At 39.9% G+C, this 26796-nt stretch overlaps 3 protein-coding genes across 4 annotated transcripts in view; all 3 read right to left on the bottom strand.

Moving 5' to 3' along the window:
- LOC144516838 (potassium voltage-gated channel subfamily B member 1-like) overlaps window positions 1-4698 on the bottom strand; it is a 39333-nt gene extending 34635 nt beyond the window's left edge. The window contains exons 1-2 of the mRNA XM_078248480.1: window positions 4686-4698; window positions 3879-4438 (exon numbers count right to left, since the gene is read on the bottom strand). Of these exons, the coding sequence (XP_078104606.1) occupies window positions 3879-4433 (555 nt within the window). The 5' untranslated portion in view covers window positions 4434-4438; window positions 4686-4698. The remainder of the gene's footprint in view (window positions 1-3878; window positions 4439-4685) is intronic.
- A 2136-nt stretch (window positions 4699-6834) lies between these two features.
- Window positions 6835-14898, bottom strand: LOC144516836 (prostacyclin synthase-like). Its single transcript, XM_078248478.1, has 10 exons — window positions 14759-14898; window positions 13828-13951; window positions 12836-13011; window positions 12079-12222; window positions 11442-11572; window positions 10565-10746; window positions 8145-8298; window positions 7848-8029; window positions 7283-7434; window positions 6835-7143 (listed from the first exon to the last, which is right to left on the bottom strand). The coding sequence occupies exons 1-10, from the start codon at window positions 14824-14826 to the stop codon at window positions 6993-6995; spliced, it is 1464 nt and encodes a 487-aa protein (XP_078104604.1). The 5' UTR covers window positions 14827-14898; the 3' UTR covers window positions 6835-6992.
- Window positions 14899-15776: 878 nt separating this feature from the next.
- thumpd3 (THUMP domain containing 3) lies at window positions 15777-26280 on the bottom strand. Of its 2 annotated transcripts, none has more exons than XM_078248476.1 (10): window positions 26182-26280; window positions 25436-25777; window positions 25127-25204; window positions 24615-25043; window positions 23793-23923; window positions 21270-21339; window positions 20941-21056; window positions 20743-20847; window positions 20398-20521; window positions 15777-16328 (listed from the first exon to the last, which is right to left on the bottom strand). In XM_078248476.1, the coding sequence occupies exons 2-10, from the start codon at window positions 25682-25684 to the stop codon at window positions 16137-16139; spliced, it is 1494 nt and encodes a 497-aa protein (XP_078104602.1). In that variant the 5' UTR covers window positions 25685-25777; window positions 26182-26280; the 3' UTR covers window positions 15777-16136. The 2 variants fall into 2 exon arrangements, with proteins under 2 accessions (XP_078104602.1, XP_078104603.1); XM_078248477.1 differs by having other exon boundaries at window positions 26178-26242.
- Window positions 26281-26796: the final 516 nt, after the last annotated feature.

Below are 26796 nucleotides of genomic sequence, written 5' to 3'. Positions count from 1 at the left end.
TTTGTGAAACTAACTTTCTTTGTTGATAGTGGCCTGTCAAGCTAACAACCTCACAACTGTCACCACGTGATTAAAATTTAGCTAAATCCCGATTGGTGCATGGAGGTACATGACATCACTTTTTTTCCATCTAAGCCCCGCCTTTTCAAAACCAGTGAGACAAGCACAGACGAAACCGAACTGGCAGAGATCTCTCTGGATTTATCAAAACTGCTTATGACTTATGCAAAAAATGATGTGTTCATGTATGACTTAATCACTTATAGCAGACTGATTGAGGAAACAAGTGTTCAGCAATGACCATAAAGCCAAACCCCTGGGAGTGTAATTGATAGGGCAACTTTGATCCCTCCGAGACTGAGCTGCACCTTAGGGAGAATTGAGTAACAGAGACATGCTATGACATGCTGTATTACTGTTTTCACTCACAGCCCACTTACCATTTTCTCCCACTGGCCTGGGCCATGCTAAAAATGACGACATGGGCATTCATTCATTCATTCGTATCTTTTATTAATGAAATGATTACAGCAAGTTTTCTATGAGTTTCCAGGAGCCCATATTGTTATAAAATAACTAAATAATTTAGTGGGAAGACCCATGGTGGAAATGCAGACTCAAGTGGGTCTATCACTACTCAGTAACACCTCAACACTCCCAGACAGACTATCAAGTGCTGCACACATGGTGTCCCGCTGCTGTGGTCTGAAAAATGGCTTCTCTGAGAAAGCAGGCGCTGGTGCCTATGTGTATTTATATTATATTATATTATATTATATTATGTTATGTTATATTATATAAGGTTGAGGATGAGGTGACATCTGGAGCTATAGATATTCTGGATCACACTATCTTACTTTGGCATTAAGTCAAGTGTTGCAAATGTGCAATTAAAATTTCATCTCAGCACTGAAAAATAAATGAGGCAGAATATGTGTTTGGGAACAAGTCATTTCACCGATGCAACTCTTCAATTAAGCCTCAGAAACAAGACTGCTTTTAATGGCTGCCATTTAACCTAAATTTGACTTTTTTTCTGTCTCGTGGGAAAACTAAACCATGAGGAAATTGCCCTGTTTCTCAAAAAACGGCTGCTTTCCTAGCCTTTTTTCATTCAAAGGTTTCTGGGCCCCTTAATTGTATTCACTGTGCAGCTCTGGTGTGTTTAGCTGAAGGCGAAGAGCTTGCACGCTAATCCTATTTCTCTGTTGGACAGTGTAAAGAAAGTCCCAACCACAGTGAAGGAGAGACATGAGCCAACGCTAAAATGTACAATGATGTATGAAGAACCTGGAGGCACATCATGAGGTAGAATTTGTGATTGTTAAGATTTCTTTTAAACTGTTGTGTGATAGGTTTACAAAATATTGCATAAATGCAAAATGGAGCTGATTATTCATTAATGACTGTGCCACTGATCATGTCTTGAGCCTATTATTAATTTGCAAAATAAACACAATTACATTCTTATGTCTGATAAATAGGCCAGTCTTCATCATTGTTATGTCTCTCATATTAATTAATGTTGTATCTGTATTACATCTGTAGACCATATCAAGTCATTTTGGGTAGAATGAGCATATGAGAGTACAAATTACTTCATCTCCATCAAATCAAATGTGGACATGACGGTCCATTGTATAATGTTTTACTTTTTATTTTCAAAAGAAAACATACTTTGTAATTGTTTTGTACTGTGCATATATTCTTATTTTACATTTGAGCCAATCTCTTGGCTGGAAAAAATTTCGACCCAGCCAACGTTTTTGTTAAGTACATTAAATTGTATTATTGTTTGGATAGCTAAGAGGAAGAGCAACATGTGTGTTTGTGTAAACACATTTAGTCTAACATTTAAAACAAAGGATCTTGTGGACACCAGATGGTGTTATCTGCATGAAAAATTTGTCAGTATTCGAAAATGATGTTATTAATTTACACTGGCAATAATAAATGACCCAGAGTAGACTCTTGAGGAACCTTATTGTCCATTTTAGGTGGGGTTGATTAGTTATTAGATGCAATAAAGCAGCTGTTATCAAAATCTACCAATGTGACTTGCTAAATAAAAAACTATGACAAACAATATTAAAATCCTTCAAGGGAGATGGCTCAGGTAAAGCTATCTCTGCTGGTTCAAAAAATTCTGATTGAATCACTATGTGGCCAAACATTAAATTATGATAAACTGCTTCAGCTACATTATTTATCTTGGAGATAGGAGTTGTTTCATAGATAAAATGTGTGGAAGATGTATTAACATTAGAGTTTGACAGAAAGGACCAGTAAAACTCATTCAACTCTTTCTTTTCTTGTTAAGACACTGGTTTCCTCAGTCAGCATGAATACCAGAGGACCTGGTGTTGGACGTTGCTTTGTCTGTGTGGTTAATGAGAATTCTGAGGGGCACTGAATGTCATAAATGGATCATGTCCTGAAGCAATTGTGATTGAATATTAAAGAAAAGTGAATAAGAGCTTCAGTAATTCAAGGCCAGAGATGGAGCAGGTTCTCTTTCAATAGATGAGTTGAATACATTATGCAAGAACCCCTGTTCAAGGAGGTGTTTAAAATGTCTTTGAGTAATCATTTGACATGATATCTTACATGCACACAAATGTGACATCTTCAGGCTTTCTAAACTGATACACCAATGACACAGTAAAAATATTCTAAATTGCATCTGAAAATAAATGCTTAACATGCTCACTGGAAGTGTAGCACATCAATAGTTGAACTTTTTCTTTTACTCTCTGGGAAATGTAGAGTGACTGAAAAGGGCAAGTTCTCTGAAGGAGCAGACTCTCCAAACAGTTGTTGTATTGGTTAAAAATGCAATTGGGTAGTTATTTAACATTTTTAATTGTATATTGACCCAATCACCTTTTTGAGCCAGTTCACTTAAACATGCTTTTAACATGACTATATCTATTGATCCAGCAAAGTGAAGTACTCTTGTTCCTGGAGTGTGAGCTATGAGCCTGTTAATGAGCTCGATGATTGAATACTGGACTGGAAATGAGACAGGGGTGGCTAATGAAGCCAAGAGGGGGTGACTGTTGAAAGAAGGGGAGAATGGGGGCGTTATATGATGCTCTAAAAATATATATTCTGTGCAGTAGATTTTCTTGCAGTCAGGATTAAACTATTAACAATAAGTGTCACTCTTTTGATCCTCTCTGCTGTTACCAATGCAAAACACACATTCCATAATTACCCCCAGAGACCAGTGTGCAGACAACACTGGCTTGGGAACAACTATCTGACTGAAACCAATTAAGGAAGACAATAAAGGCTGTCATGTTTTCACCAACAAAAAAGGGTTTTAATTGAGTCACCAGAAAAGCAGCACCACCTGATTATTTTCTTCTCAGGATAGTACACCTAGTTAAGAATATTAATTTAAGTTTTATAACAAAAATAATTTCCAAAGTCATACTATTCAATACACACTGACGAATAAGCTAAAGTTTGCTGACAGCTTTGACGTTCACCTCTGAGTACAACAACATCCATTACTCATTCTCTCTCCCTCCTGTACTCCAGCTGCTGGAAGTGACAGATTAAAAGCACTGGTTCAGGTTAAAAGAAAGTCAGACAAAAGATCAAGCCAGTTTTAAAGAGCCTCTGGATGTTAAACTACATTTCTCATGCCGCATCTTTCTCGTTTTTACCTTTAAATGTTTTTCTAAATTTAACCCCTATTCATTAGGACCAAACTCTACTCAGCAACCTCCCCTCCACTTCTTGATGGAGAAATCGTTATTTAAAACTTAAGCAATATGGGCCTGTTGGCTGTATGCCAGCGTTACTCTCTCTTAGGTTACCCACTGCTTTCACTTGATCTGCCCTGGTAGTGTGGCTGTGTTGAACATTACCTTAGCAGCAAATGATGAGCTCGGCTTCTCCAAGAGGTCCCAGAGTTTCTTTCTCTTCTCGGAACAGCATGTGGTTGTAAACTCCTCTCCACCCCTCTCCCTCATGTTCTCGGCCTCTCTTTTCAGCTCTTCATTCATCTGCTCCTTTTTCTGGTGGTACCTGGCCTGGCAGCAGGACTCCAGGTAGATCTCGTCGATGCCCCAGAAGTCCAGCTCTTGACTGAACGACAGGGCGCACATTTCCTCCATCATGTGCAACTTTCCGGTGCGGTAGAAGTTCAGAATGGAGGTGAAGGCGCCGGGGTGTCTGTCGAAAAAGTACTCGTTGCTGTCCAAGCTGTAGTCGTCGCATATCTCGATGATAGAGTCGTGGGTGCTGCAGTCTCTCAGTTTGCCCAGTCTTGTGCGGGGCAGCCTGTCCAGCGTCCTCCACAGGACTTCGTGGAGAAGGCCCCCGACATTGAGTCTCACTCGGCGGGTGTTGGTCTTGCTGCGGATGATGTCCATGGCATCCGGTGGCAGCGAGGTGGCCGACCGAGACCCCTCTTTGATCATCTTCACTCAAGTCAATCGGTCACTAGAAAAGACTGGAAGATACAGTCCGTCAGATTAAGAAGACACAGTCCTGTTGATGACCGCATCAGGGTGCCTCCTCGCTTCTTCTTGTGGCTATAATAAAAGGGAAAAAAAAGAAATGATTTAGGTGCTGTTGAACAGCCAGTGCCTGTGTCCTACAGTAGCAATGTCAGGTGGTTTATCCACTCATCAGAGAACCAAATAGATATTTTAATCAGCTTTAAGAGGCACAGCCGCTTTTCTTGCTGACAAGGCTGGCGGTGGCGGTGGGGGGAGAGGGATGGTGATGTCGGAGTTCCGGGCCAATGATTAACTGGACTCCACTTGTGAGCGCTGTCCGGTGCTGAAACGCCTCTCTGTCACTCTGCAGACCGCTGTCTGTCTGTCTGTCTGTCTGTCTGTCGCTGTCCGCACGCTCTGGTGCTGAAAAGTCTCAGCTCGGGTGGGACAGCGATCAATCCCGATTCAATGGCAGCGTAGTTGTGAACGACACGTGAATTTGTTGCTGAATTGTTCTCTAGAGGGATATTAGGCTCGACGTATAATAACACCGATTATAACACCGTCCAGTTTCAAAAGACAATTAGAGCAATTTATAAAGTTGATTTTAGCTTAGGTAAACATGCCATAATAACTACATTATTTTGCGCACATCTGAGTCATGCAACACAACTGCATTTTGGGGAAATATATGAATACCTACATGAGCTGGCCGTCAAAGTAATACATATTGTAATGATGGTCAGCTACGCCAAATAGACATAAAATATCAAAGTGAAACCAAGTAGGCTATAAAACCCTATAGCCTATACAAATGAAACCTGATATGAACGCAATAAAGAAATATGATACATACGTTTCCGTTTCTCCCGATTCACCTTAAGGACGGAGATCAGCAACATTTCAAGAGAATACGCGGAAAAACTTATGTCCGTGCAGATCTCCGGTGCTGTGCTGGGAGCTGATGGAGGCATCATGAGCTATGTGGCGACATGTTACTGTTTTACACAGACATCACCATGTCCAGTCCGCGCTGTCCATCCCTCCTGGGGCGAAGCAACAAGCAGCCTCTGGAGAATACTCTCGGTCACCTCTACCTGCTCACAGTGTGAGTGCTTGCCGGCGCCTGTGACTGTGAACAGAATCCTGCAGGAGGCTGATTTCACTCAGGTTCCTCCAGCGGCTACTGCCTGTGTGAGTTTAACCCTCACAGAGCCAGTGAGCCACAGCTCAGTGCATCACATTGTGTTGCTGCTTTGTGCAGCAGTGTTGTAGGCCAGCAAACAATGCTATAGGAACTCATATACTTGGCCTGAACTGGATCAAAATCATTTTAAAAAGGCAGTAATTATAAGTATTACAACAAAACTGTAATTTGATCAGGATTACAAAATTCGAAAGTTATGTTATTTTTTGTGTATGGTGTTTCTTTATTTGGACAGGGAAAATGCAACAAAAGAACATTAACCTTATATAAAACAAGGAGAGAGTGTACCACGTTTTAACAAATTGCTATTTTCTGCCTGTAGTCCTTGGTCAGGTAGGTAGAATAATGACATTACAAGAAGATTATACATTAAAAGAGCACAAGTAAGGGCCCTAACACCATAATACCACACATTCAACCTACTATTAGAGGCAGACATACTGTAAGGCCTCCTAGGATCATAGTGATTGTAGTCTTCCCTGGATGGTAGCCTGTGCATGCTTACTAAACTGGGAAGCGGTGAAAAATACAATATCTAATATACAGTAAGTCTGGGCAACAGTATAATCAGTCTTGGCAGAGACAACCTACAGTAACTGGCACACAGTCAGGCTCAGTGGAAAAGGTACTCATTAACCCATGCAACAAGACTTAACAATTAGGACACACAATTAAACTGAAGCAAAATATATTGGGGACTTATAGGGCTGATTTAGTCTATAATTGTGCCCCAACTTTGTATGCATAAAATACAAATAAGAGCATGTTCTTTATTGTTCCTGCACTGTACCTTTCAATCTGTGGCCTATGGTGGATCTGCTCCTACCAGTAAGTGATTAGTTGCTTTCCAAAAGACATATATCTCTAAACTTTCCACTCAGCTTCACTCTGCAAACAGCGGGCATGTGTCAGTGTGACAGATGTGTGGCCAGTTCTGTTTACAGTACAAGCAGTCCCCTCATTATGCTCATGCTCTGTATTTAACATACAGAAACATGTGCCAAAGCGGAACTTTTTAGAGCTCCTAAAAATGGCACCTTGTGAAGACAAATGTCAACATCTTATTAGTTTCACTCATAAAATAATAATGTGGGGTGCAGCACAAACGTATATGACTGTAATAGACTCACCAATCACTTTACCCAAAAACCTTAAAGAAATTTGACAACACAATATTGTTCACAATGTATTATTTACATTTATTTATAAATAACAATTATATACTGTATAATAAAAATATGGAGTATAAAAGTACAAAGAGCATATTAACACTATAAATAATGTGCATGTGTTGAAATGTGCATACAAGATATGTGCTTGTTTTTAAAGTCCTAGTGTGTATTCCTAGGTTTGTATCGGACAAGCAGGTCTCCCTCTGGCTGTAGCATTCCAAATCCATAACGACTGGCATTTACCTCCGGCATCTGAGCATTTGGGTCACACAGCTCCAAATCATAGTTGGTCAACACCATGTAAACAAACCTGCAGAGTGAACGCGGATGAAACGTTAAATTAGAACATTAAAGCAGAAATTAAAGGTAACAAACTTCTCCATTGTGGAACATTTTTAGGTCTTAACAGATCATAAAGTTACACGGTGCACTACTTCTAGGACACTCACTTTCTGATGGTATTGATGGCAAATTCTTTTCCCACACAGCCATTGGTCCCTGCGCCCCATGGCATGGTGTAATATTTCAGCCGCCTCCCTCCTTTATAAAAATCTCTCTTCACTGATCCATCTTCATTCAGGAAGCGATCGTACTTGTATTTCTAAAAAGGAAACACATTTAGAGATGCAACCAATTAGAAAGCACATTTATATATGTATGAAAATTTGCTGGAGCATTCAGTTTGATGTCTGTTCATTTCTGGTGGACAGAGTTTCTTAATGCAGCCTAACTGCAATGTCCTTCCCACGCCTATTAGCCGTGTTTCTGTTCCCGTGCTCAGCTAATCCCTGAATGGTCCAAAGCTTGACCTCTCCCTGGGTAATACAGGGTCAGCCTTGTGTAGGTGTTGATTCCACCTTACATAAACAACTACGCTGTACAACATTTAAGTCTGCCTCCAAGTAGTCCCAAAGACAATTGCTACTATTCCTGTTGGCAGCACAAGGAGGTTTTGATAGACCAAAGAGGTTGGAAACAGAACATTTTTCACTTTAACAAGACAGGACAACTAACCTGTGGCTCGTGGTGAATCTCAGGGTCCATTTGAGGGCTGTTAAAGGGGAACAAACACACCCTGTCTCCCTTTCTTAGCATGTACTCTTGGCCATCAGCCATGTGGAGGATCTTTTCCTGCACAACCTCTCTGGTGATGAAGGGGGCAGCAGTGAGTCTAAGTGTCTCTTCCAAGACGCTATCTGGGGAGGGGCAGAAAAACATGTTAATAACAGCAAAAGAGCAGCAGTGGGTTTTTTTCATTTTTTTCATTTAGATTTCTCTAGGTTTACATAAGCATTGGGATCAAGCCCTCACCAAACACAGGGGTGTTCACAGGTCTGTCCAGTAATGAGGTCTCTGAGGTTTCCATCGGGGAGATCCCGCTTAACTCCCTCTTCACTGCTGTCAGAGCTTCAGGATTTGTCAATAAGTAGCCCAACAGCCAGAAAGCAGCAGGACCAACATTACCCTGAAAACAAACAAAGACTAACATGATGACAATGATAAGGTCTCTCTGACTGTGGCGTTGCATAGTGACAGCGCAGGTGGATATTTGGTTATAGCAAATAAGAACGTGACAACCATAGTACTCACGTCTATCTTCTGTTAGAGTTGCAACGAAGCACACATGTAAACTAACGTTAAGTTCAATTAAATAAAAAGCCTAATGAATCTTTAGTGCTGACGAGATAAAAAAAACAAAAAAAACAGCTTCCTTTCATGTGCCTGGGACGAGAGGAGCCATGCTCTGGATAGTCTCACTACTGGCAAAGCTCTGGCGGTAACCGTTTACTTAATAAGGAAAGCCGTTGGAAACCTGAGGTCCCCTGCCATCTGCCTGCGTCCAAGGGCAGGGCAACCTATGAAGCTATTTATTCTTTACAGCAAACTGCAGCGCTGTCTGCCAGGAGTAGACATATCAAGTGCACTTTGGAAATTTAACACAGCGAATAAATTACCACAGTATTGGCTCTTAAGTCACTGCAATTACACCACAAAGTGTAATTAATGCTTATGTTAAAATACATAAACACTGCCGATGACAAACGTAGTGTTAAAACATGCGTCACAAAAACGTGACATTGTCCAAACTTTTATGCAGAGGTATCACAGACCTGAGTGTGGGAAAGCTTGAAGTTTAAACCAATAACACTGTATTGACTGTGATCACAATACTGTTTGTCTTTACCGCAATGAATGTGTGTGAAATTAACATGTATTTGCATAACATACAGAGGATTTGTTGGATAGTTAACTATCCAACAAATACATGCAATTTATTTCACTTAAGTTTTGGGGAAATTAAAAATATGACTCAGAGATAACTAAAAAAATGATGACCCAAAACTTGTAATTAAATGGAAATAAAACACAGTAACAATTACCAGAAAAAAAGGATGAGTAAGCAGCCTACAGGGTAAGACAAATTTTGAAGGAACTATCTGATTAATGCCTTTGATGAAATAAACCCCTCCAGCAGGGCTATGGGCAAGACTGTGAGTAAGTCAAGACCAGTTCATTCAAGACTAAAACCAATGTAACTAATAACCTACTTTTTGTTTTGTAAATTTAGAAATAGCAATCATTTTCTTGGAAGAGATGCAGTTATGTATTACCTGACCTTTAAACACTTGACAAACCAATTGAAAGGTTTTGTCAGTTTTTCAGGAGAAACACTGTAAACTGGGTACTGTAGTGACACAGAAAGGTTGTAAGTAGACAATAATTTCAAGTCATATCCTTTTTTTTTTTTTTTGACGCAAGAAATAGTCATGAAGACATTCAGCCTAAATCCAAAACCATTACTGTAAAGTCTCAGGACATGTAATCCATTACAATACTCTAGCTTATATTTCTGAAGCCAATTCATGACTTGAATTCTCACTTAAAGGCAGAGTAACTGCAGTGAAAGCAGAAATGAACAGCACACTCATGTGCTAAATAAGAGTACTGCACGGGGGGGGGGAGGAAATACTCTGATTTTTTACTTAAGGTACCAATACAACAAAGTCGAAAATTCTCAACTACAAGTATAAGTCCTGCATTCAAAACCTTTTTTAAGTAAAAGTTAAAAAATTATCAGCAAAATGTATTTAAAGTATCAAAACTAAAAGTACTAAAAATAGCCCCTGCGCGTGATATATTTTGAGATAGATTAAATTACTAGATTGTTAATACTGATGCAAATGTATAAGTAGCATTTTACTGTTGGAGCTCATCGAGGTGGAGCTAGTTTTAACTACTTTATATACAGTTAGGTAGTTTAGTCCACATGATTTAGCCTAAATGATTAATGTGGTTGGAAAGAAGAAAAAACAAAAGTTCAGCTGTATAAATTCCTATTATTTTTGGGGGGGATTTTTCTCTAATCTTTGCCAGTATTTGTGAAATATTAGATAACTGTACCTCTTTGGGCCTCAAACTGCCATTTCATTTAAACTATATAAGACGTTTAGAGGGGAAATATCTCTCATAGACATCTGAGACATATTTGGGGCCCCAACTTCTGTTAGGTCACACAAGAAAAGAGTTTGGACCCATTGGTTTAATCTTTAACAATGTGTTGTATTTTATAAGCTTACCATATTTTGTTTTAGGTAAAATATCCATCTGCAAAGTAAGTAGTAAGTAAGGGCAGCTGTCACGTAAAAGGAGTGAAGTAAAAAGTACATCTAGTGGATCAGAAGTTTAAAGTAGCAAAACATTGAAATACTCAAATGTTTCTTCTGACTCACCTGTGTGGCCCAGAGTTGCATCAGTACAGCTTTCTTCTGCGTCTCTTCATCGGCCCCCTCCTCCTGCAGGAGCTGCCTGTAGGCGTGGAGCCAAGGGCTTGACCCCGAGACCTCAGTCAGACCTGCTGGAGCCAGAAGCTCCCACAGTCTCTGCCGAACACTCTGGACTGTCCTCTTCTCCTCTGTCACAGATAAACATCACAATGTGAGTGAGTGGGTGAATCACAGGCAGAACATAAACATTTGAGCCTAATGTAAATAAAAGTATGACAGGCACGACTGGAGGAGGTGTGCATTGTATTGTAATTGGCCGACTTGTATAGTCATATGGAACAAATGCAACTCTAAACAATGATACAGCACACAAAGAAAGACAAGGCCGTTGGGAAATAAGGTGTATCTAGTGAGCTACCGATACAAGTTAGATCACAATCTGTAGAAGATTATGATGATGAACTGTGAATTGTTTAAGTCTTCAAAAGCAAAACAAAAGGGCTCCTAGACGCTATGCAAGCATCTGAGTAAGTGAAACTCGCCATGGCGACTGCAAAAACAAATCAAAACATCCATCGATGTCGTCAACGCAAGTTAGTGACAGATGTAAAAAGTGAAAACCCATGCAACGCCATCTTATGACTCATGGATTGTAATGCTGATGATCCAAATCTAGACTTTGAGTCCTTGAAAAGCGCTATACAAATTCAATTTATTATTATTATTCTAAGTGACAGACTTTTTTTTTTTCATTTATTTCGTCACAATGCTCTCAGATAACTGCATTCTCCCTGGCTGAAGCTACTGATCAACTGATAAAGAATCTCAGCGGGCAGCGGGGACGTTTTGATTTAATTGTGAGAGGTGTTGTCAGTGTCACTACCTGGCTTTAGTGTGCCTCTCGCCATTTTGGTCAAGAGACCATCAAACTTCTTGTACTCCTCATAGATGCTTGAGGGATCTGCGCTGCTGTTGTTGTTCTGTTCTCCTCCGAACAGCGTCAGATACCCCGCCCTGCAGAGAAAGTAGAGATACAATAAGTGTGGGAACGTACGAGACTCTCCGGTTGATGAATGGCGGACATTTGTTTTTGTCTTGATGGAAAGATAACCAGCCCACAGTTTGTTTTTCTGTTTGAATGCACACAAGCCCTTTCCACTCTCCTCTTGGTGTCACAGGAAACATTACTATCATATAGCATTTTAAATTCCAGATATCTACTTGATTCTTTGTTTACTAATGATAGACAGCTCCATTTAGAGCCAAAATGCTCGACCGGAAAGGTGACCTCAAATATTTATGTGAAAGAGTGTAGTCATCCTACATTTTTCTTGCTGTGTTTACAAACAGAATACTACAGGGTTGACTGGTGTGTAAACTGTTTAGCGGAAGGTTTTTGACATGAATGCTTCTTTTAACATAGTTAAGAGTGTGTGTGTGTGTGTGTGTGTGTGTGTGTGTGTGTGTGTGTGTGTGTGTGTGTGTGTGTGTGTGTGTGTGGGAGGAGGCGGCACTCTTACTTGAAGAGTAAGCTGTAGGAGAGGTTGAACAGTCCCTCCTCTTTCCAGTCTTTCTGGTTCTGAGGCATCTCAGCTTTCAGTGAGGCCTGAAGGTGTCTGCTCATGGTGCTGTTGAGAGCGGACAAATCCATTCCTGTGAAATGCCTGCGGACACAAAACAAAACGTTGCAGTGGCGATAAGTAAATGTTAACTGCGGGAACATGGAGGGGAATTCTGTAAATCATGTCACACTGATTGATGGTGTTGACATGACATGCATTATTACTGCTGCTTGTTGACCTAGTTGCCTTATTTTCTCTGAGGTAACATAACATAGGTTTTACATTTAGCAAATGTGGGTAAAGTGGTAACACAATAAGCAAAGAAAGGAGGCGAAAGCTGCAAAGACAAATAACTCAGATGCAACCTGAAGAAGGCAGTGTGCCCAAGCGTTCATCTTATTAACCTATAAAGATAACATTGAGTATGTGCCTCGCCCCTGCTTTCTTTGATGTCTGCCAATATCACACTAGATTAAGATTTCTTTCAGTTCTACACAACAACTGTGTAGAACAACTGAGCAATAACAAAACAAGAGGCCCTAAAAAAGAAATTCCGAAAAATAGGAAGGGTGTTTTTCTGAATTACCCACAGTGATGCTATTCATGAGACTTGAATGGGTGGATTCCCACGAACAATTTTTCCTTTAACATTTACATAAAATGAAAATATACAGAACAAGCTTTCAGTTTGGAGTATAAAGTAATGAGGACATACCTTTTGGTCATTGCTTTCGCTTTAGCCGGCTGGTGATGCGGGAGCCGCAGGTTAAAGATCCGTTCCATGAGCACCTGTGCATAGCGAGTGAAGTCCAGGGAGTCTGAGTCATTGATGACCGTGTCGTATGAGTGCGGATCCAGCAGCACAGTCACGTAACGTCCAGCAACACGAACCTGTACATCATCGGTGCAAAAGTGAAAATACATGAGATACATGCAGCTATAATGCAGCAATTTATTTTGCATGCATTTCTGAAGGTTTAACTATATTGTATCCCAATACAGTAGATTTCTGATGAAATGCAGTATTCCTCAAATCTTTTGAATAACTTAAAAAAGTCAGGATCACACTTATTGGAAACATAATTTGTTAGTGTCACACAAAAAATATGAAACTGTTTCAGGATAATTTAAAAATCATAGTGTATCCTGATGTAAATTTATGTTGCATGGCGGTATCTGTAACATGCTGTTACATAGATATGAATATATATTCTTTAATCTCTAAAATGTATTTTACAGACACATTTGGAGATTCCAGATTATATTCTATATGAAAACAAGCAGAAAAGTATATTCCAGTGTGATTTAAAGTTGCTCTTTATTACTTTACAAACAGGACTTCCCTTTTTCTTTTGTTTCAATCTTTCTAAATGTAGCATCAGAAGTGACTACCAAGCATTCAATATATACAATATATTAAGTTAATTCTTGACTTTGGAAACAGCAGTTGCCAAAACAATCTCACCTCAAGGACCATTTCGTAGCTGATGGAGTTTTTAATTGTATTACATTATCTTCTTCAGTGGAGGGAGTTTGCCCAGAATTGTAAAAGTTTAATTTTTTTCTGAGAACTTTAAAGACTTTGAAGCTGAACGTTTACACTAATATGAAGTCCTTAAAAGTGCTAAGGGAAATTAAAATGTAAGTATTTACAGAGGTGAGATTGTCAAATGTACAGTACATCATCTTCAGGTTTCTTCTACTCACTGTGAAAATGTCACCATGTTTCTGCTTCATTCGATTCAAGAACTTGGATGCATCTTTTCCAAATTCAAGTGCATGGCCTAACCATGGGATAACGCCTTTGTCTAGAGGTGGATCGCTCTTGGATCTAAAAAAAAATAAAATAAAATTTAAAATTACAAATGAATGATTCAACTGATTTTGTGTATTAAAAAAGTTGGCTTATCTGATCTGACTGTAAGTTGGGGATACTTAAACACACAGTCCTGTGGACAATAAACAACACAGTGAATCTTATTTGACACATGCATGTCCTTCGTTTCTGCCACAGACTACCATAAGTGTTTGGTGTCAGTGTACACACAGTGCAGTCTGTGTTTGTATGATTAACCTTTTAGTCAAACGCATTAACAGGGATTAGTTAAAAATATAAATTACATCACAAAAAGGAGTACATCAGAGATTCATTTTGTAGGCCATTTGTCTCAGAGGAAAACAAAAACCAGTTAAGTGTAGACTCCCAAATAGGACACTTCTAAATTTAACACTGTAGTTTAACCACATTCCTTAGGAACAAGAACAACCCATTCAACTAATAAATGGGTTCACTTGACGTAATGATGCGCATGAGTCCTTTGTTATTATCATCACCATAGTCGTATTATCCATACACCACTTAAAAGTAGGCTATGCCAAGAAAACCAATAAAAGTCTGTTTAAAAAAAAAAATAACTAGGTCAAAAGGATTTTAAACCAGGCGCGAATTTACATCACAATTGACAGCAAAAACACATAGATGCTTCAAGAAATCAGTTGACATGAGCACATCATCAGATTCAGTGTCAAAAGGAGTATTTTCCCTGTTTTCTTTGTTCTGGCAAATATTACAGTATGTAGTCTACAACATGCATAGGACAGTAGGCTACAAGTGAATCAAATAAGCCTATTAACTCACCTCGATCTGTTTGTGAGGATAAAATAAAGCAGGACAGCTTGGGCAAACAGAAAAATGGTCCAGATCATCTCGTGCGTTTACCTTCCCGCTGCGCAGAGTCAATGGAGTCCCTTCAGCTCTCATGGCTTTTTATGAACTCACAGGCACGTCACTGTCATCTGCGCTGCTCATTGCTAAATCGAAGACGTTGACGTCATGCCCGTCATCCAGAGTACAACCTGCGACCCAGTGACTTTGATTAATACAAGGAAATGAAACAATACTTTAAATTCCCCTTAACGCATGTTTTACGGGTTCTACAGGCTGTGTACAGCTGCACGTATGTGTTCCTGGAGATTTGGGCTTTAGGTGGTGACCTATGCTGGGGAAGAACCCGCACTTAAAATCTGCCTGACTTTGAAATATGCTCGTGTTCAAACTATTATTAATATTAATCCTGTTTACAGCACAATAGTTAAAGCAGAAGTATCCTCCCATGTTAACTTTAGTTCATTCCTACTATCAAGACCCGAGTTAAATCTACATTAAATTCACCGCACAACCTTTCTGTGCGTCTTTGTTTTTTAGTTTCATGCTAACTCGATTTTCATTAACAATAACTGTTACACAATTATATACTATTTCCCCTGTTTGGGACTATCCCTTTGATGTTTTGGGTTAGGCAATACTTTATTGAAGGCCAAAGGGAGATTAATACCGCATGCAAATGTTCACGCACACCACAATTATTAGTTTTTACTATTACTCAGTCTGAGTTACACACAAATAGCCTTCCTTTTTTACTCAATATCAGTTGATATACCCATGTGTCCTGTCTGCTCAGGTCGGCACGTCACTTTTGGAGAAATTAAGGAACGAGTCTAGAGATGTGCTGGCTCGCAGGTAGACTGGAAAGCACACACCTTTCCAGCAGGTCAAATATGAAATAATATTAATAATAAATATAAAAGTACACCTTCCCATTTTACTCTGCACATCTTATTGCTGCGTGGCACTGACAAAGAATGTTTACATCAAATGACATTTTGTTTGAATCTTTATTAATCAGAACAATATGGCAATATGTGCGGGGGAGGGGGGGTTGGGGTGCAGTTAAAACCACCTTCAGCAGGTTTATGAACAGCAATATGACAAATGAACTGCCTCAGTCATATAGAGTGTGAGAACCAATACACTGCTTCTGAACATAAAAATAGCTTTTCTCTTTCCAGTTAGCCATTGTTTTACATTAAACTAAATGAGAAATAAAAATGTACACACAAATGCTTGGCAAGCTTGACCAGAGAATCTGAAACCTGAAAAAAATTATGAAAATATAAAAAATGTCAATCCATAATGGCCTTAAATATAAATTCAGAACCTAAATGCAGAGCAAGAATTAAGAGAGCTCCTTGTCACCCTTCTCATCCCCTTTTGCATTAACCGTCCCTCGTGATTCATAGACATCCTCCGGAGTTTGGCTAAACACGGCCCCGGTTCGCTTGAGGAGGTAGACTCCAGCATGTAAACCCCCGACATTGACCCAAACAGTGTGCAGCTTCCTCCACAGCCCTCCCATCCTCGAGATAGCCTGGAGACAACATAAAACATGTGAGGGCAAACTAACAAATTACACATTTGATTTGGTTAAAACAAAAAAAAGAAAGATATCTGTGCTTATACAAATACAGCTGGTAAGTCTTGTTCCATGACTCAGAGACTGAGCTGAGTTAAACCTACATCACTCAAACTCGTGGGATGATTTAGAGATTATTTCAAGGTAAATTGATTCTGCACGCAAACTTTTAAGCAGGACTATATTAGGTTGTTTAAACTTGATGGAAAGCTGCATAAACATAAAAAACACTGGCATTTACAAATGATCACACTTCAGTAGGGAAAATAAAACCAACACTGGATTTTTCTATATAATAATATTCATTATTTGAGTTTGACTAAATCTGGTAAAGCACATATAACACAAAGGGTCAACAGTTAAACTTTTGCAACCCATGACCCCATTCAAAGGTCCAACATTTTCATAGCACACTTAACACTCTTAATCTGATTCACCATTTTACTCACCATTTGTAACATTTTGTGTACTGTTATTTCTAAATGTAGATACAAAAACAACACCATCACCTCATTGGTGATAGTGATCAGTCCGTCTGTCAGTGCACCACTTTAAATATTGCTAGAAGATAATGAATGTTACTTTGCATAACTTGCATCATCGTGACATAATACACTGGCCCACCTACTTTACTAAAATACCTAAAACGCCAAATAGGTATGTCTCATTTATGTGTAAAGAACAGATGTTCAGTCTGCCCCTCATGAGACATGACAGCAAAAAGTCCAGCCACCTTAAGAGGTGTGCTCACAGTTCATTGTTGACAAGAGTCGTCTCAATGCACATCCTTTTAATTATTTTTGACAGATTCATTCAAATTTAAATATAGTTGATGGGCAGGTTTTGATTTTTCATCATGTAAAAATCAGGGGAATTGAAATTTTGTAAGTATTTTTTGTAAGGGTTTTCACAGGAAGTCAAGGAAGTAATGAGTAAGTGTGGCTTTTGTTTCTTGCACTTCCGAATGTGGCGTCAGACTGCCATTTATTTCTGCTGTGCTTACAGCAAAGGATGTTACGCATTTTGGCTACCACTATTTCATCTATTTACATTGTGGTGATTTCAAACCCTATAGGTGAAGTTTTAACTGCAATAACATGTATTTCATGTTTTTGCTAGACACACACACACACACACATGGAATATCCTGTGGGCTTCTGATTTATCAGAAATATAAAGAAGCACTAAGCAAAACACTGAAAGAAAAATAGATTATTGCATAGATGTATAGATTTGCAAAAAGTGACTGTGGTCAGCCAGTTGCTGAGGCTTAAGAATTAATAAGCCGTTTAAGAATTACAAAAAAGAAAAAAAAACAATTTGAATAAATTATTTTTAGAATTACTTCCATGGGAACAGGTTGTATACTAGTCTTGTACACACAGTGTACTATTTAGTTCAATCTTGACACGCCTCCATCCTAAGCTCCCTGAGGTGTGGAAAAAGCAGAACCATTGATTATACAAGGGGTGGAGATCGTTCTTGCGTGGAACGTGGTATTTATAGTGTTTATTGTCTTTCTGTACTAGGAACACATATCTACTCAACGCAAATGGCGGAGCATCAGTGGACGCGCAGGTTGCAGCTGCACCCGGTCCATTAATCAACAGTTAATGATAAATCAGTCCCTCTAGGAATTTGCGACGTCGCGATCGCAACAATTCACGCAAATTCAACCAATCACCATGAATTCGGTGAGCAATTTTGACCAATCACCACAACTTTACCGCAAATTTCACCAATAACTGGAGTTTCCCCGCAACTTCAACCAATCACAACAGTCCCACGTGCCAGACTTTGCGTCAGTTATGTGACACTGAGAGCCACTGACCAAGCGGGAGTGAGAACGGGTTGACGTAACACACGTACGTCGCCAAATTAATTTCCTTGTTTCTGATATGAAGACGAGACATGTTCTCTTAATACATCCATGGTGTGACTCCAACATCTCACATTTTGCTCTCTGGTGTCACACTAACTGCCTACAGCTCAACACCTCTAAGACGAAGGAGCTGGTCGTTGACTTTGGGAGATCCAGACCAAGACCGCGACCAGTCCTGCTAGAGGGAGCTGAGGTGGTGGCTGTGCAATCATACAAATACCTCGGGCTGTGGCTGGATAATCAACTGGACTGGACAACACACACCAGCCACCTGTACAGAAAGACACAAAGCAGGTTGTACTTCCTGAGGAGACTGCAGTCTTTCAACATCTGCAGCAAACTGCTGTTGATGTTTTACCAATCTGTGGTTACCAGCGTCCTCTTCTACACTGTGGTGTGCTGGGGGGGCAGCATGTCCAAGAAGGACACCTCCAGACTGGATAAACTGATCAGGCGGGCGGCTCTGAGTCGGCATGAAGCTGGACTCACCGGTGACGGTGGCAGAGAGGAGACACTGGACAAACTGCTGGACATTGCAGCAATGCCAGCCACCCCCTGCACACCATCATCGGCAACCAGGAAGGAGCCTGTTCGGTAGGCTGCTCCTTCCCAAGTGTAGGACCAACAGACTCAAGAACTCCTTTGGCCCTCATGCCATCATACTCTACAACTCCTCACTCAGGGGGAGGAGGAAATAGAATAAATAGGGTAAAGAGGACAGAACAGAAATTCACTATGCAATAAATTAATAATCTACTCACATACATACCTGGACACTCTAACTGCTCTTAACTGCTAATTTATGCTAAATTAATACTTGATTTATGCTAAATCTAATTTCCTTGCAGGAGTCATCCCAAAAGGATCAATAAAGAGAAGTCTAAGTCTAATTTACCAACAAAACGTACAGCGAAACACCGTGCAAAACATTTCAGACCATCCTGCCAACCTGTATACATTTTAACATCAATGTACGCTGTTTCGATCCTGTTGGCTCTCTGCAGCGGACGAGGCTGCTGCCAAGTTCCCCTGCGACTGGTACTGGTACACACACACACACACACACACACACACACACACACACACACACACACACACACACACACACACACACACACACACACACACACACACACACACACACACACACACACACACACACACACACACACACACACACTCTGCAGGAAAAACCTGAGCTGAGACATAGAGGATGACCTAAATTGAGGACAGCTACGCTCATTACAAACCATTTGCATATTGGAATACAATCCATTTGCATATTATACCAACATTAGCATCCTGAGCCTTTTTGGTAAGGTTAATAGGAAAACTCAGCCCAGAGTAGTTTTATTCTCCCCGAAATAAGTAATTTTATTTTTAAAGTATTATACCCCCAAAAAATGCACCCACTTACTCATTTCTGTTCAACATAGTGGGTTTAGTTGAAAACCAATGTTTACAGATATTTAGTAGTATTGTTGATGGATTCAGGTCCAAATCTTGACACTGTAGTGCAAAGTATTTGAATTCTTTATATTGTGTTATAAATATACCCCTTAAAACCCAGCTATTGCAATTAAATTTAGCTATTGGCTAATCTGGAGGCAGATGACATATATGGAGGCAGCTTTTGTCATACAACCACATGCCCCAACCCCGCTCTCCCGACCATGCAATCTGCAACTCTGAGCTCACAGAAGGGTGAGTGGGCATGGCTTAGCCCCCCTTCCCAGCACGGCCCATGTGGATACGTTTCTAATAGAGGCATTTCTTTCTTTTTTTAAGATTATTTTTTGAGCATTTTAGGCCTTTATTTAAATAGGACAGCTGAAGACATGGAAGGACATGCAGCAAATGGCTGCAGGGTGGAGCTGAACCCAGATGCATTTCTTTAGAATTTCGTTGACATTTGTTTATTTGTTGGAGTTATGAACAATACGGCTGCTGGGAAAAGCAGTTGTGCTGCATGCATAGCCTGCCCACAAATTAACATTTGGATTAAGCAAACAACAGCTAGCATGAATTGTCATCAGGACAGGATTGCACTGTGATTTACCGGTATTTGAAATGTTTCCCTGGAAAAAAAAAAATCTCTTATTTAGCTGAAAATCCTGTTTTCTACATGAGCTATACAGTTACCTTGGCCAAGCACTTCTTGTCCTGCGTCAACAAGACAGCCTTTCCTGAGCCTGGTGTGCACACACGGGCCATTTCCCTCAGACAGGAGGGGTACAGGTCCCAGTTCTTCTTCCTAGAGCCCATTCTTCAAGAAAACAGAAAGATTTTACCTCATGGTTGATGTGAAAAGTGCTTAAAGATAAATCCACTATTAAGTATTTTCTGTTTCAAAAATCTAATTGTCAACTAACAGCTATAGCACCGTGGTTACGTTAGAGTCAGATTAGACCTCGACTGGGACATTAAAGTATTCAAAACATCGACTCATTCAGCATAATTTACTGTACACCACTGTTATTGTTGTACCTCTTCCCAAAGGGCATGTCAGTGATGATAATGTCAACAGAGCCGGTCCTTATGGGTAAATTGCACAGATCCCAACGCACTGTGTCAATAGGCAATCCAGAAACACTGTTTGAAAGGATCCAAAAAGGATTTTAAATCGTTATGAAGATCATCAACTACACACAAAGTATAATGATGTCCAGCTGTGCACCCTCTCACCTGCCCTTGATTGCCCTCCGTTTCTGGATGTGACATATATTATTGACAGTGCGGTTAACTGCCATGTCATTGTTGTCACCGGCAACATAGAATGAACTGTTAAATTCAATGGCCCCCTGGAGAAGAAAAACAAAATTCAAGAAAGTACAAGTAAAACTGCATGTTGAGGAGTACTTTCTGACTGTTTGGCACTTGAAGTCTTCAGTCTGTAGTTCACTCATGAAATGAATTTGATGAAGATCAGAAGTGTTTATATATTGCACCTTTTTTTTTTTTTCCCCCCCCCATTTAGGCAACATTGTAGTCTAGCTACAGAAGTTACGTCTTACCTCCAATGGTATAGCTCCAGTGCCGCACATTGGATCAAGTATTATATCCGATGCCTGAGGTTTACACAGCCTGTCAAGACAGTATGAAAATAACTCCAGTGCAACATCATGTCAATATATAGCATCCACCAATTCTGCTGTTCTTCCCCTCAGATGTCCACAACATGTTTCTGGTCCTGACTGACATCACGCTAAACACCTGCTGCTCTAACTCATTAGACCCCGATTAATTTGAGCACTTTCCCTAACGACTTACATTACACATACATTTCTAAGTCCAGTCATGCTGTCTTAAAACTAGAATATTTAAGAGCCTTTTACTTGATTTCATTGTTTTTTTATCATCACAAATAACCAACTTTTATTGCAAAGTGAGAAAGATGTTAATTAAGCGCAAATCTACCGCACTTAGCAGCAGTGGACACAGGTTTGACCTGCCAAATTACAACAAGCAGAATCTATAAATGTAAAATTCTTGAATTTCATCTAAGTAATTTTGTATAGTTCTTATAGTTTGTACTGCTCTCGTACTGATTTGGAATGTACACAACAAATATTTTTGTTTCATGAAGTACCTGTGTAATTGCTGATTATTATTATTATTATTTATTTATTTTGGATCATATACTGAATGAACCTCTGAAACTCAGGACAGATAATACTGTTCTTGCGTAGTGTGTTTAAATGAACTATTAAAGTAATGACTCACATGTATCTGGGCTAGACAAATCTGCCTTGACAAACCGTTCTCCTCCCTGTATGATGCCTAAAATTGCTGAAGCCTTTCAACTTGGTCAATAACCTTTGCCAACTACGGTCTCTAATTCCACCTCTCTTCTACTTGTAATGTGTACTTAAATGCACCACAAGCCTCTGTTGTGGTCCCACTGCTACTCAGTGCTTCATCCATAAATCTGGCAAGCACTGTCACTAATATGCTGATGATGCCCAAAACAAACACAAATATTCTAGATAAAATGCACATATCTCTGTGTGAGAGGCTTACTAAATCATTTAGAAAAACTGGTGTTTCAAAACAGAAACATCAAAAACTGCTATTTTGACTGTTTATGTATGTGCCTATCTTCCTATCTTTTGTTAGCTTTGATGGGCTTGTGAATAAGCCAACGGGTGAACTTGGGTCCGTGAGCTGACCAATCAGCTATGGTCTGTGAGCTGACCAATCAGCCATGGTCTGTGAGCTGACCAATCAGCCATCAACTAGGCTGCTTTAGATCACTAGATTTACGTCTCCTCATGTCCCTTTTGGCACCTGCATCGGGACGTAGGAGGCTGCCATTATTCACTCGAGCGAAAGAGCTGTGCCTGAATCCACTGTGGTCACAGGGTTAAAGGCAGTGAATTACGTTTTAATAGTCAGGTTTTTGGTGGAGATTTGAGAAATGCTACGCAGGGGAGGTCCAGTCCACAGAAGGATACTGAACCACATCGACTCCTGAGGTCCCAGAGATCTCCAGAGTTTAAAAGATTCCCAGTCCAGTTGGCTGGGTGGCGAGCTACCTGTGTTTTATCTATATGTATGCCAAATGTCTGTGTATATTAATACACTTCTCAACAATCCTGGTGTCTTAGTTTCTTTATTGATGTTCAATTCTCTGGCTCTTAACAATCTAGTTTTCTTCTGATTCTGGTCCAAATTCACACTGATATTAACTACATAACACTACTACAAGCTATTTCACAAATGTACATTCTTACTACAATGTAATAAGGATTACATGTTACCTAGGAGAGGTGTTTTTAATTTCTCAATTTTGTTACGCCTTAAAATAAAAACTAAGGTGTGACTTGCATATTTATCTCAACAGAGAAGTGTTGTTCTTGGCTAGACTGGTGGTATTATATATGCCTGTATTCAGTCAGGGCAAGCACCTGCATGGTTACTCTTAGATAGAAGAATTGTTGCACAGCCCCCACAATGTCTTCAGGAAATATTCCATTACAAAGTATCAGTAAAAACGTATTGATCCTTTTATTGTCTCGGACTTTTGGCCAACTTTAATGTGAATACGTACACAGACAAAGACATTGTTCTCGGATTATGACTGGACACTTTATGGAGCATTGTTCAGATTTCAGCTGATGAGAATTTAGTATGTGTCATTATCGTTTCCTGTTTGCACCTTTGGTGTCTATTTGTTTAAGTGGGAGTAGCCTAAAATCTGCTGTAACTGTAGATGAGAGTCTGTGGTTGCAGCTTGGCGGTAATTTTTGTCATGGAGTCTTCCTCCTTCCTCCATGACTTTGGTAGCTGTCCAAGGCGTCACTATGACAGCAGTTTAAATGTGGAATTTGTTTGACTAAAACTTTGTCACATCAAAACAACCTTTACGTTGGGAACCAAAATGATCAGCCAATTAGACATTTGGAATTGCACCTTGTTTGAATAATATACATATTAATAAAACCCTTGACTTTTAAACAAATTCGGGGAATCAACTATATCCTGATTAAATCCCTGAGACATTCGAAAACAGAGCTTAAACAGTGTTGTAGAATTACCTGAGCATGCCATAGCACAAGGTAGACCGCAGAGTAGTGGGTCCAAAGTGACTGATGTTTCTCCTGTGAAGACTCTCTTCTGTGAGTGCAATGCCGATCACCACCTCTTCATTGTGTATGTTTAGTAACACCTACAGTACAGGAACATATGGTGCATGATTAGAAAGCACTTATCAACATAACCATGCATACATCCTTATATTCTATGGAGCTGAAATAATCGGAAACAAACATTATCGCCAACTATTTTGATGTGGATTTATTGTTTCTTAGGGTTAATATTCCAGTCTACAGTATTATCTTTAGTAAACTGAAACTTGCCAGCACAAAGCAAACACATACAGAATTTACAAAATATTTCAACATGTATCCAACCACCCCTTTAAATATCTGCTCACTCAGAGTAGGCACAACAAACATGTGTGAACAAACATTTTAGTTTTTGTAGTAAACTTGTATACATTTTAAATTATTTGTTCTTATATTCTATCCTATTATTATGTCATGTATATTGTATCCTATTATTTCATGTATATTCTGTATGTGTGCCTGATATTTTGCTGCTGCAACACTGGAATTTCCCATTGCTTTTGGGATCAATAAAAATCTATCTATCTATCTATCTCACACACACACACACACACACACACACACAGCTTATCTTCATGGAAAATGTTCTTTAACAGAGTTGTTATTTTTTCTTTTGTTACCCCTTAAACTAAACATTAGGTTATGCCTTGCAAATTTATCTGACCAGGCAGAGTTTTTTTTGGCCAATGCGATTGTATTCACTTTGTGTCAGTCTAGTCTGAACAAGCATACCTCTATGTCAAACTTCGTCATGTCTGCTTTCCACAGAAAGAATTCTTGCACGGCCCCACCAAAGTCTCTGGCTGCCTCGTTAGAGGAAAAGCTGTGTTTGTCACCAGCCCTGTTGCACGTCACACGAAACTTGATGGGTTTGGCCTCGGGTGCTGTCTCCTCTGAGTCCTGCGTGCTGGTCTCCGTGTCAGCTGTGCTCTCCGCCTTTGACGGGCTTTCAGCAGCAGACGTCGCCTGTGGTAGCTCTTGCTGCTCAGTGTCAGCAACGGCTGCATCAGTGGCCTCACTATTAGGTTTTACTTTGGTACCATTTCCTCCTTTCCGGTAGCCTTTCTTCTTTTTAAGGGCGCCATTTAGTTTCCAAACCTCTAAGGCATTAGTCCAGGGGAGTTTGGAGGCAAGCTGCTGCATCTCCATCAATGTCTCCTCCTGCACAAAACACAGTGTTTATTACCCCTTACAATAATGTGCTAAACATCAGCTACAAATGAATAACGCTGGCTGTAAGTTACCTTTGATTCTTTGAACTGGTAATGATCATATTCCTCAACCACAACAAACAGGTTGTCCACAGACCTCAGAAGATGGACCTACAGTAGGGAGTTCAATGAACAGGTAGACAGATACATTTTAGATGTAGGTTTTCTGTACCCATTTTTTCACCTGGCAAAATTAAACTGGATCAACATATAATCACTGGGCTCCATATAAACAGCTATTGCCATTCAGCATCAATGCAAAGTTTTCTGTGTATATAATGCAAATTGATGGTGAAGAAAACTTTGGAAGAGCAAGGCATGCATTGACTCCAGGTTTCCTACCTGATACAGCTTGTCAGTGGTTATTGGAAAGTATATGCGACCACGATCTTTGCTGATTCGTGCATCAACCCCAATCTTCTCATTGACCTCTTCTGCAGCAGTGTGCTCAAACCCTGTGGGCACGGTTGCTCCAATGGTGACAGTGATGATGTCCCCAGTGGTCTCATCATTCTCAGTGGAGGAAGAAGTGGATGGTCCCGCAGTGTTATGGCCCGGCTCTGCAGTCCCATCTTCGTCCTGGGAGGACATGCTGTATTTGTGGGCTGCACTTCACTAGACACAGAGGTATAACTGGCAGATGTGTATCACAGCTGGTGCCAAGCTCAGAGGCTCAAATGTAACCTGGTGAAAGAGAGGTATTCAAACTGTCAATCATGCATATTTTGCCCCAAGTTACTCAGGCATGAGAAGTCATTTTGCAAGAGAGCAACGTGTTATAGCTACATATCTATTGAGCATTATCATTTTGTCCTAGGTTAGCATGAACAACTTTTATTTGAACATTGTGAATAAACCTGTAACGTTGTTGCTGGAGAAGCAACGTTACCGGTTCACTTAGCTGGCTAACGTTAGCCTTAAGGAGCTAAAAAGTTGTTACGATTAATAACCATGCTAACGTTACCCACAGATACGGCTTTTATATTAAACCGCTGCCACATCGCGATACGCGTTTATGTGATATTTAGCAGCGACAGACAATAGTTTAAGAGTTAGTTATATTAAACTTGCTAACTGTACTGACCAACCTGTCAAACACGAGGCGGAAACATGCTTTCGCTCAGCTGCAACAATACCGAGGCTTCCGACGGGAATGCTCCAGAATAAAAGCATCATCTCCACAAATTTAATCTGACCAAAATTACTCAAAACCATGACCTGCACAAGAGTGACATTTTAAAAATACTGTACAGTGTCCATTGTACAATTATTGTTAAGGTTTTATACTATATGCCAAAAATACTCACACACATTAAGGTGATCAGTGTATGCAGCAAAATAACTGGCATGCACAGGAAACTGCAGGATCTTTACAACAGTTAGGCCTATTGGCCAATATAAGAAAGCAGAATCCATCCTGTCAGATTGTTTCAATCATTTGATTCAACAGTTTCAGTTTCTGCCATCAGGAACCGTCCCCAGACTTCCATTAGCTAAAACCAATACATTAAAACACTCCTTTACCCTCTGCCATATCCCTCCTCCTCTAGGAGGAAAAGGTTATTTGCATAATGGTTTGACTTACTGTTTTTTGACTGAGTATTTTTTAGTGTTTATTTATGTTTGGACTTATATTTATCTGCCCTTTGTTTTTTATGTTTGCTAAATGTATGCCTCCAACTGCTGCATAACCAATTATCTTA

Source organism: Sander vitreus, chromosome 4, assembly GCF_031162955.1.
Source record: "Sander vitreus isolate 19-12246 chromosome 4, sanVit1, whole genome shotgun sequence".
NCBI lineage: Eukaryota > Metazoa > Chordata > Actinopteri > Perciformes > Percidae > Sander > Sander vitreus.
Note: the sequence above shows the minus strand (reverse complement) of the source record. Positions and strands in the feature narration are given on the sequence as shown.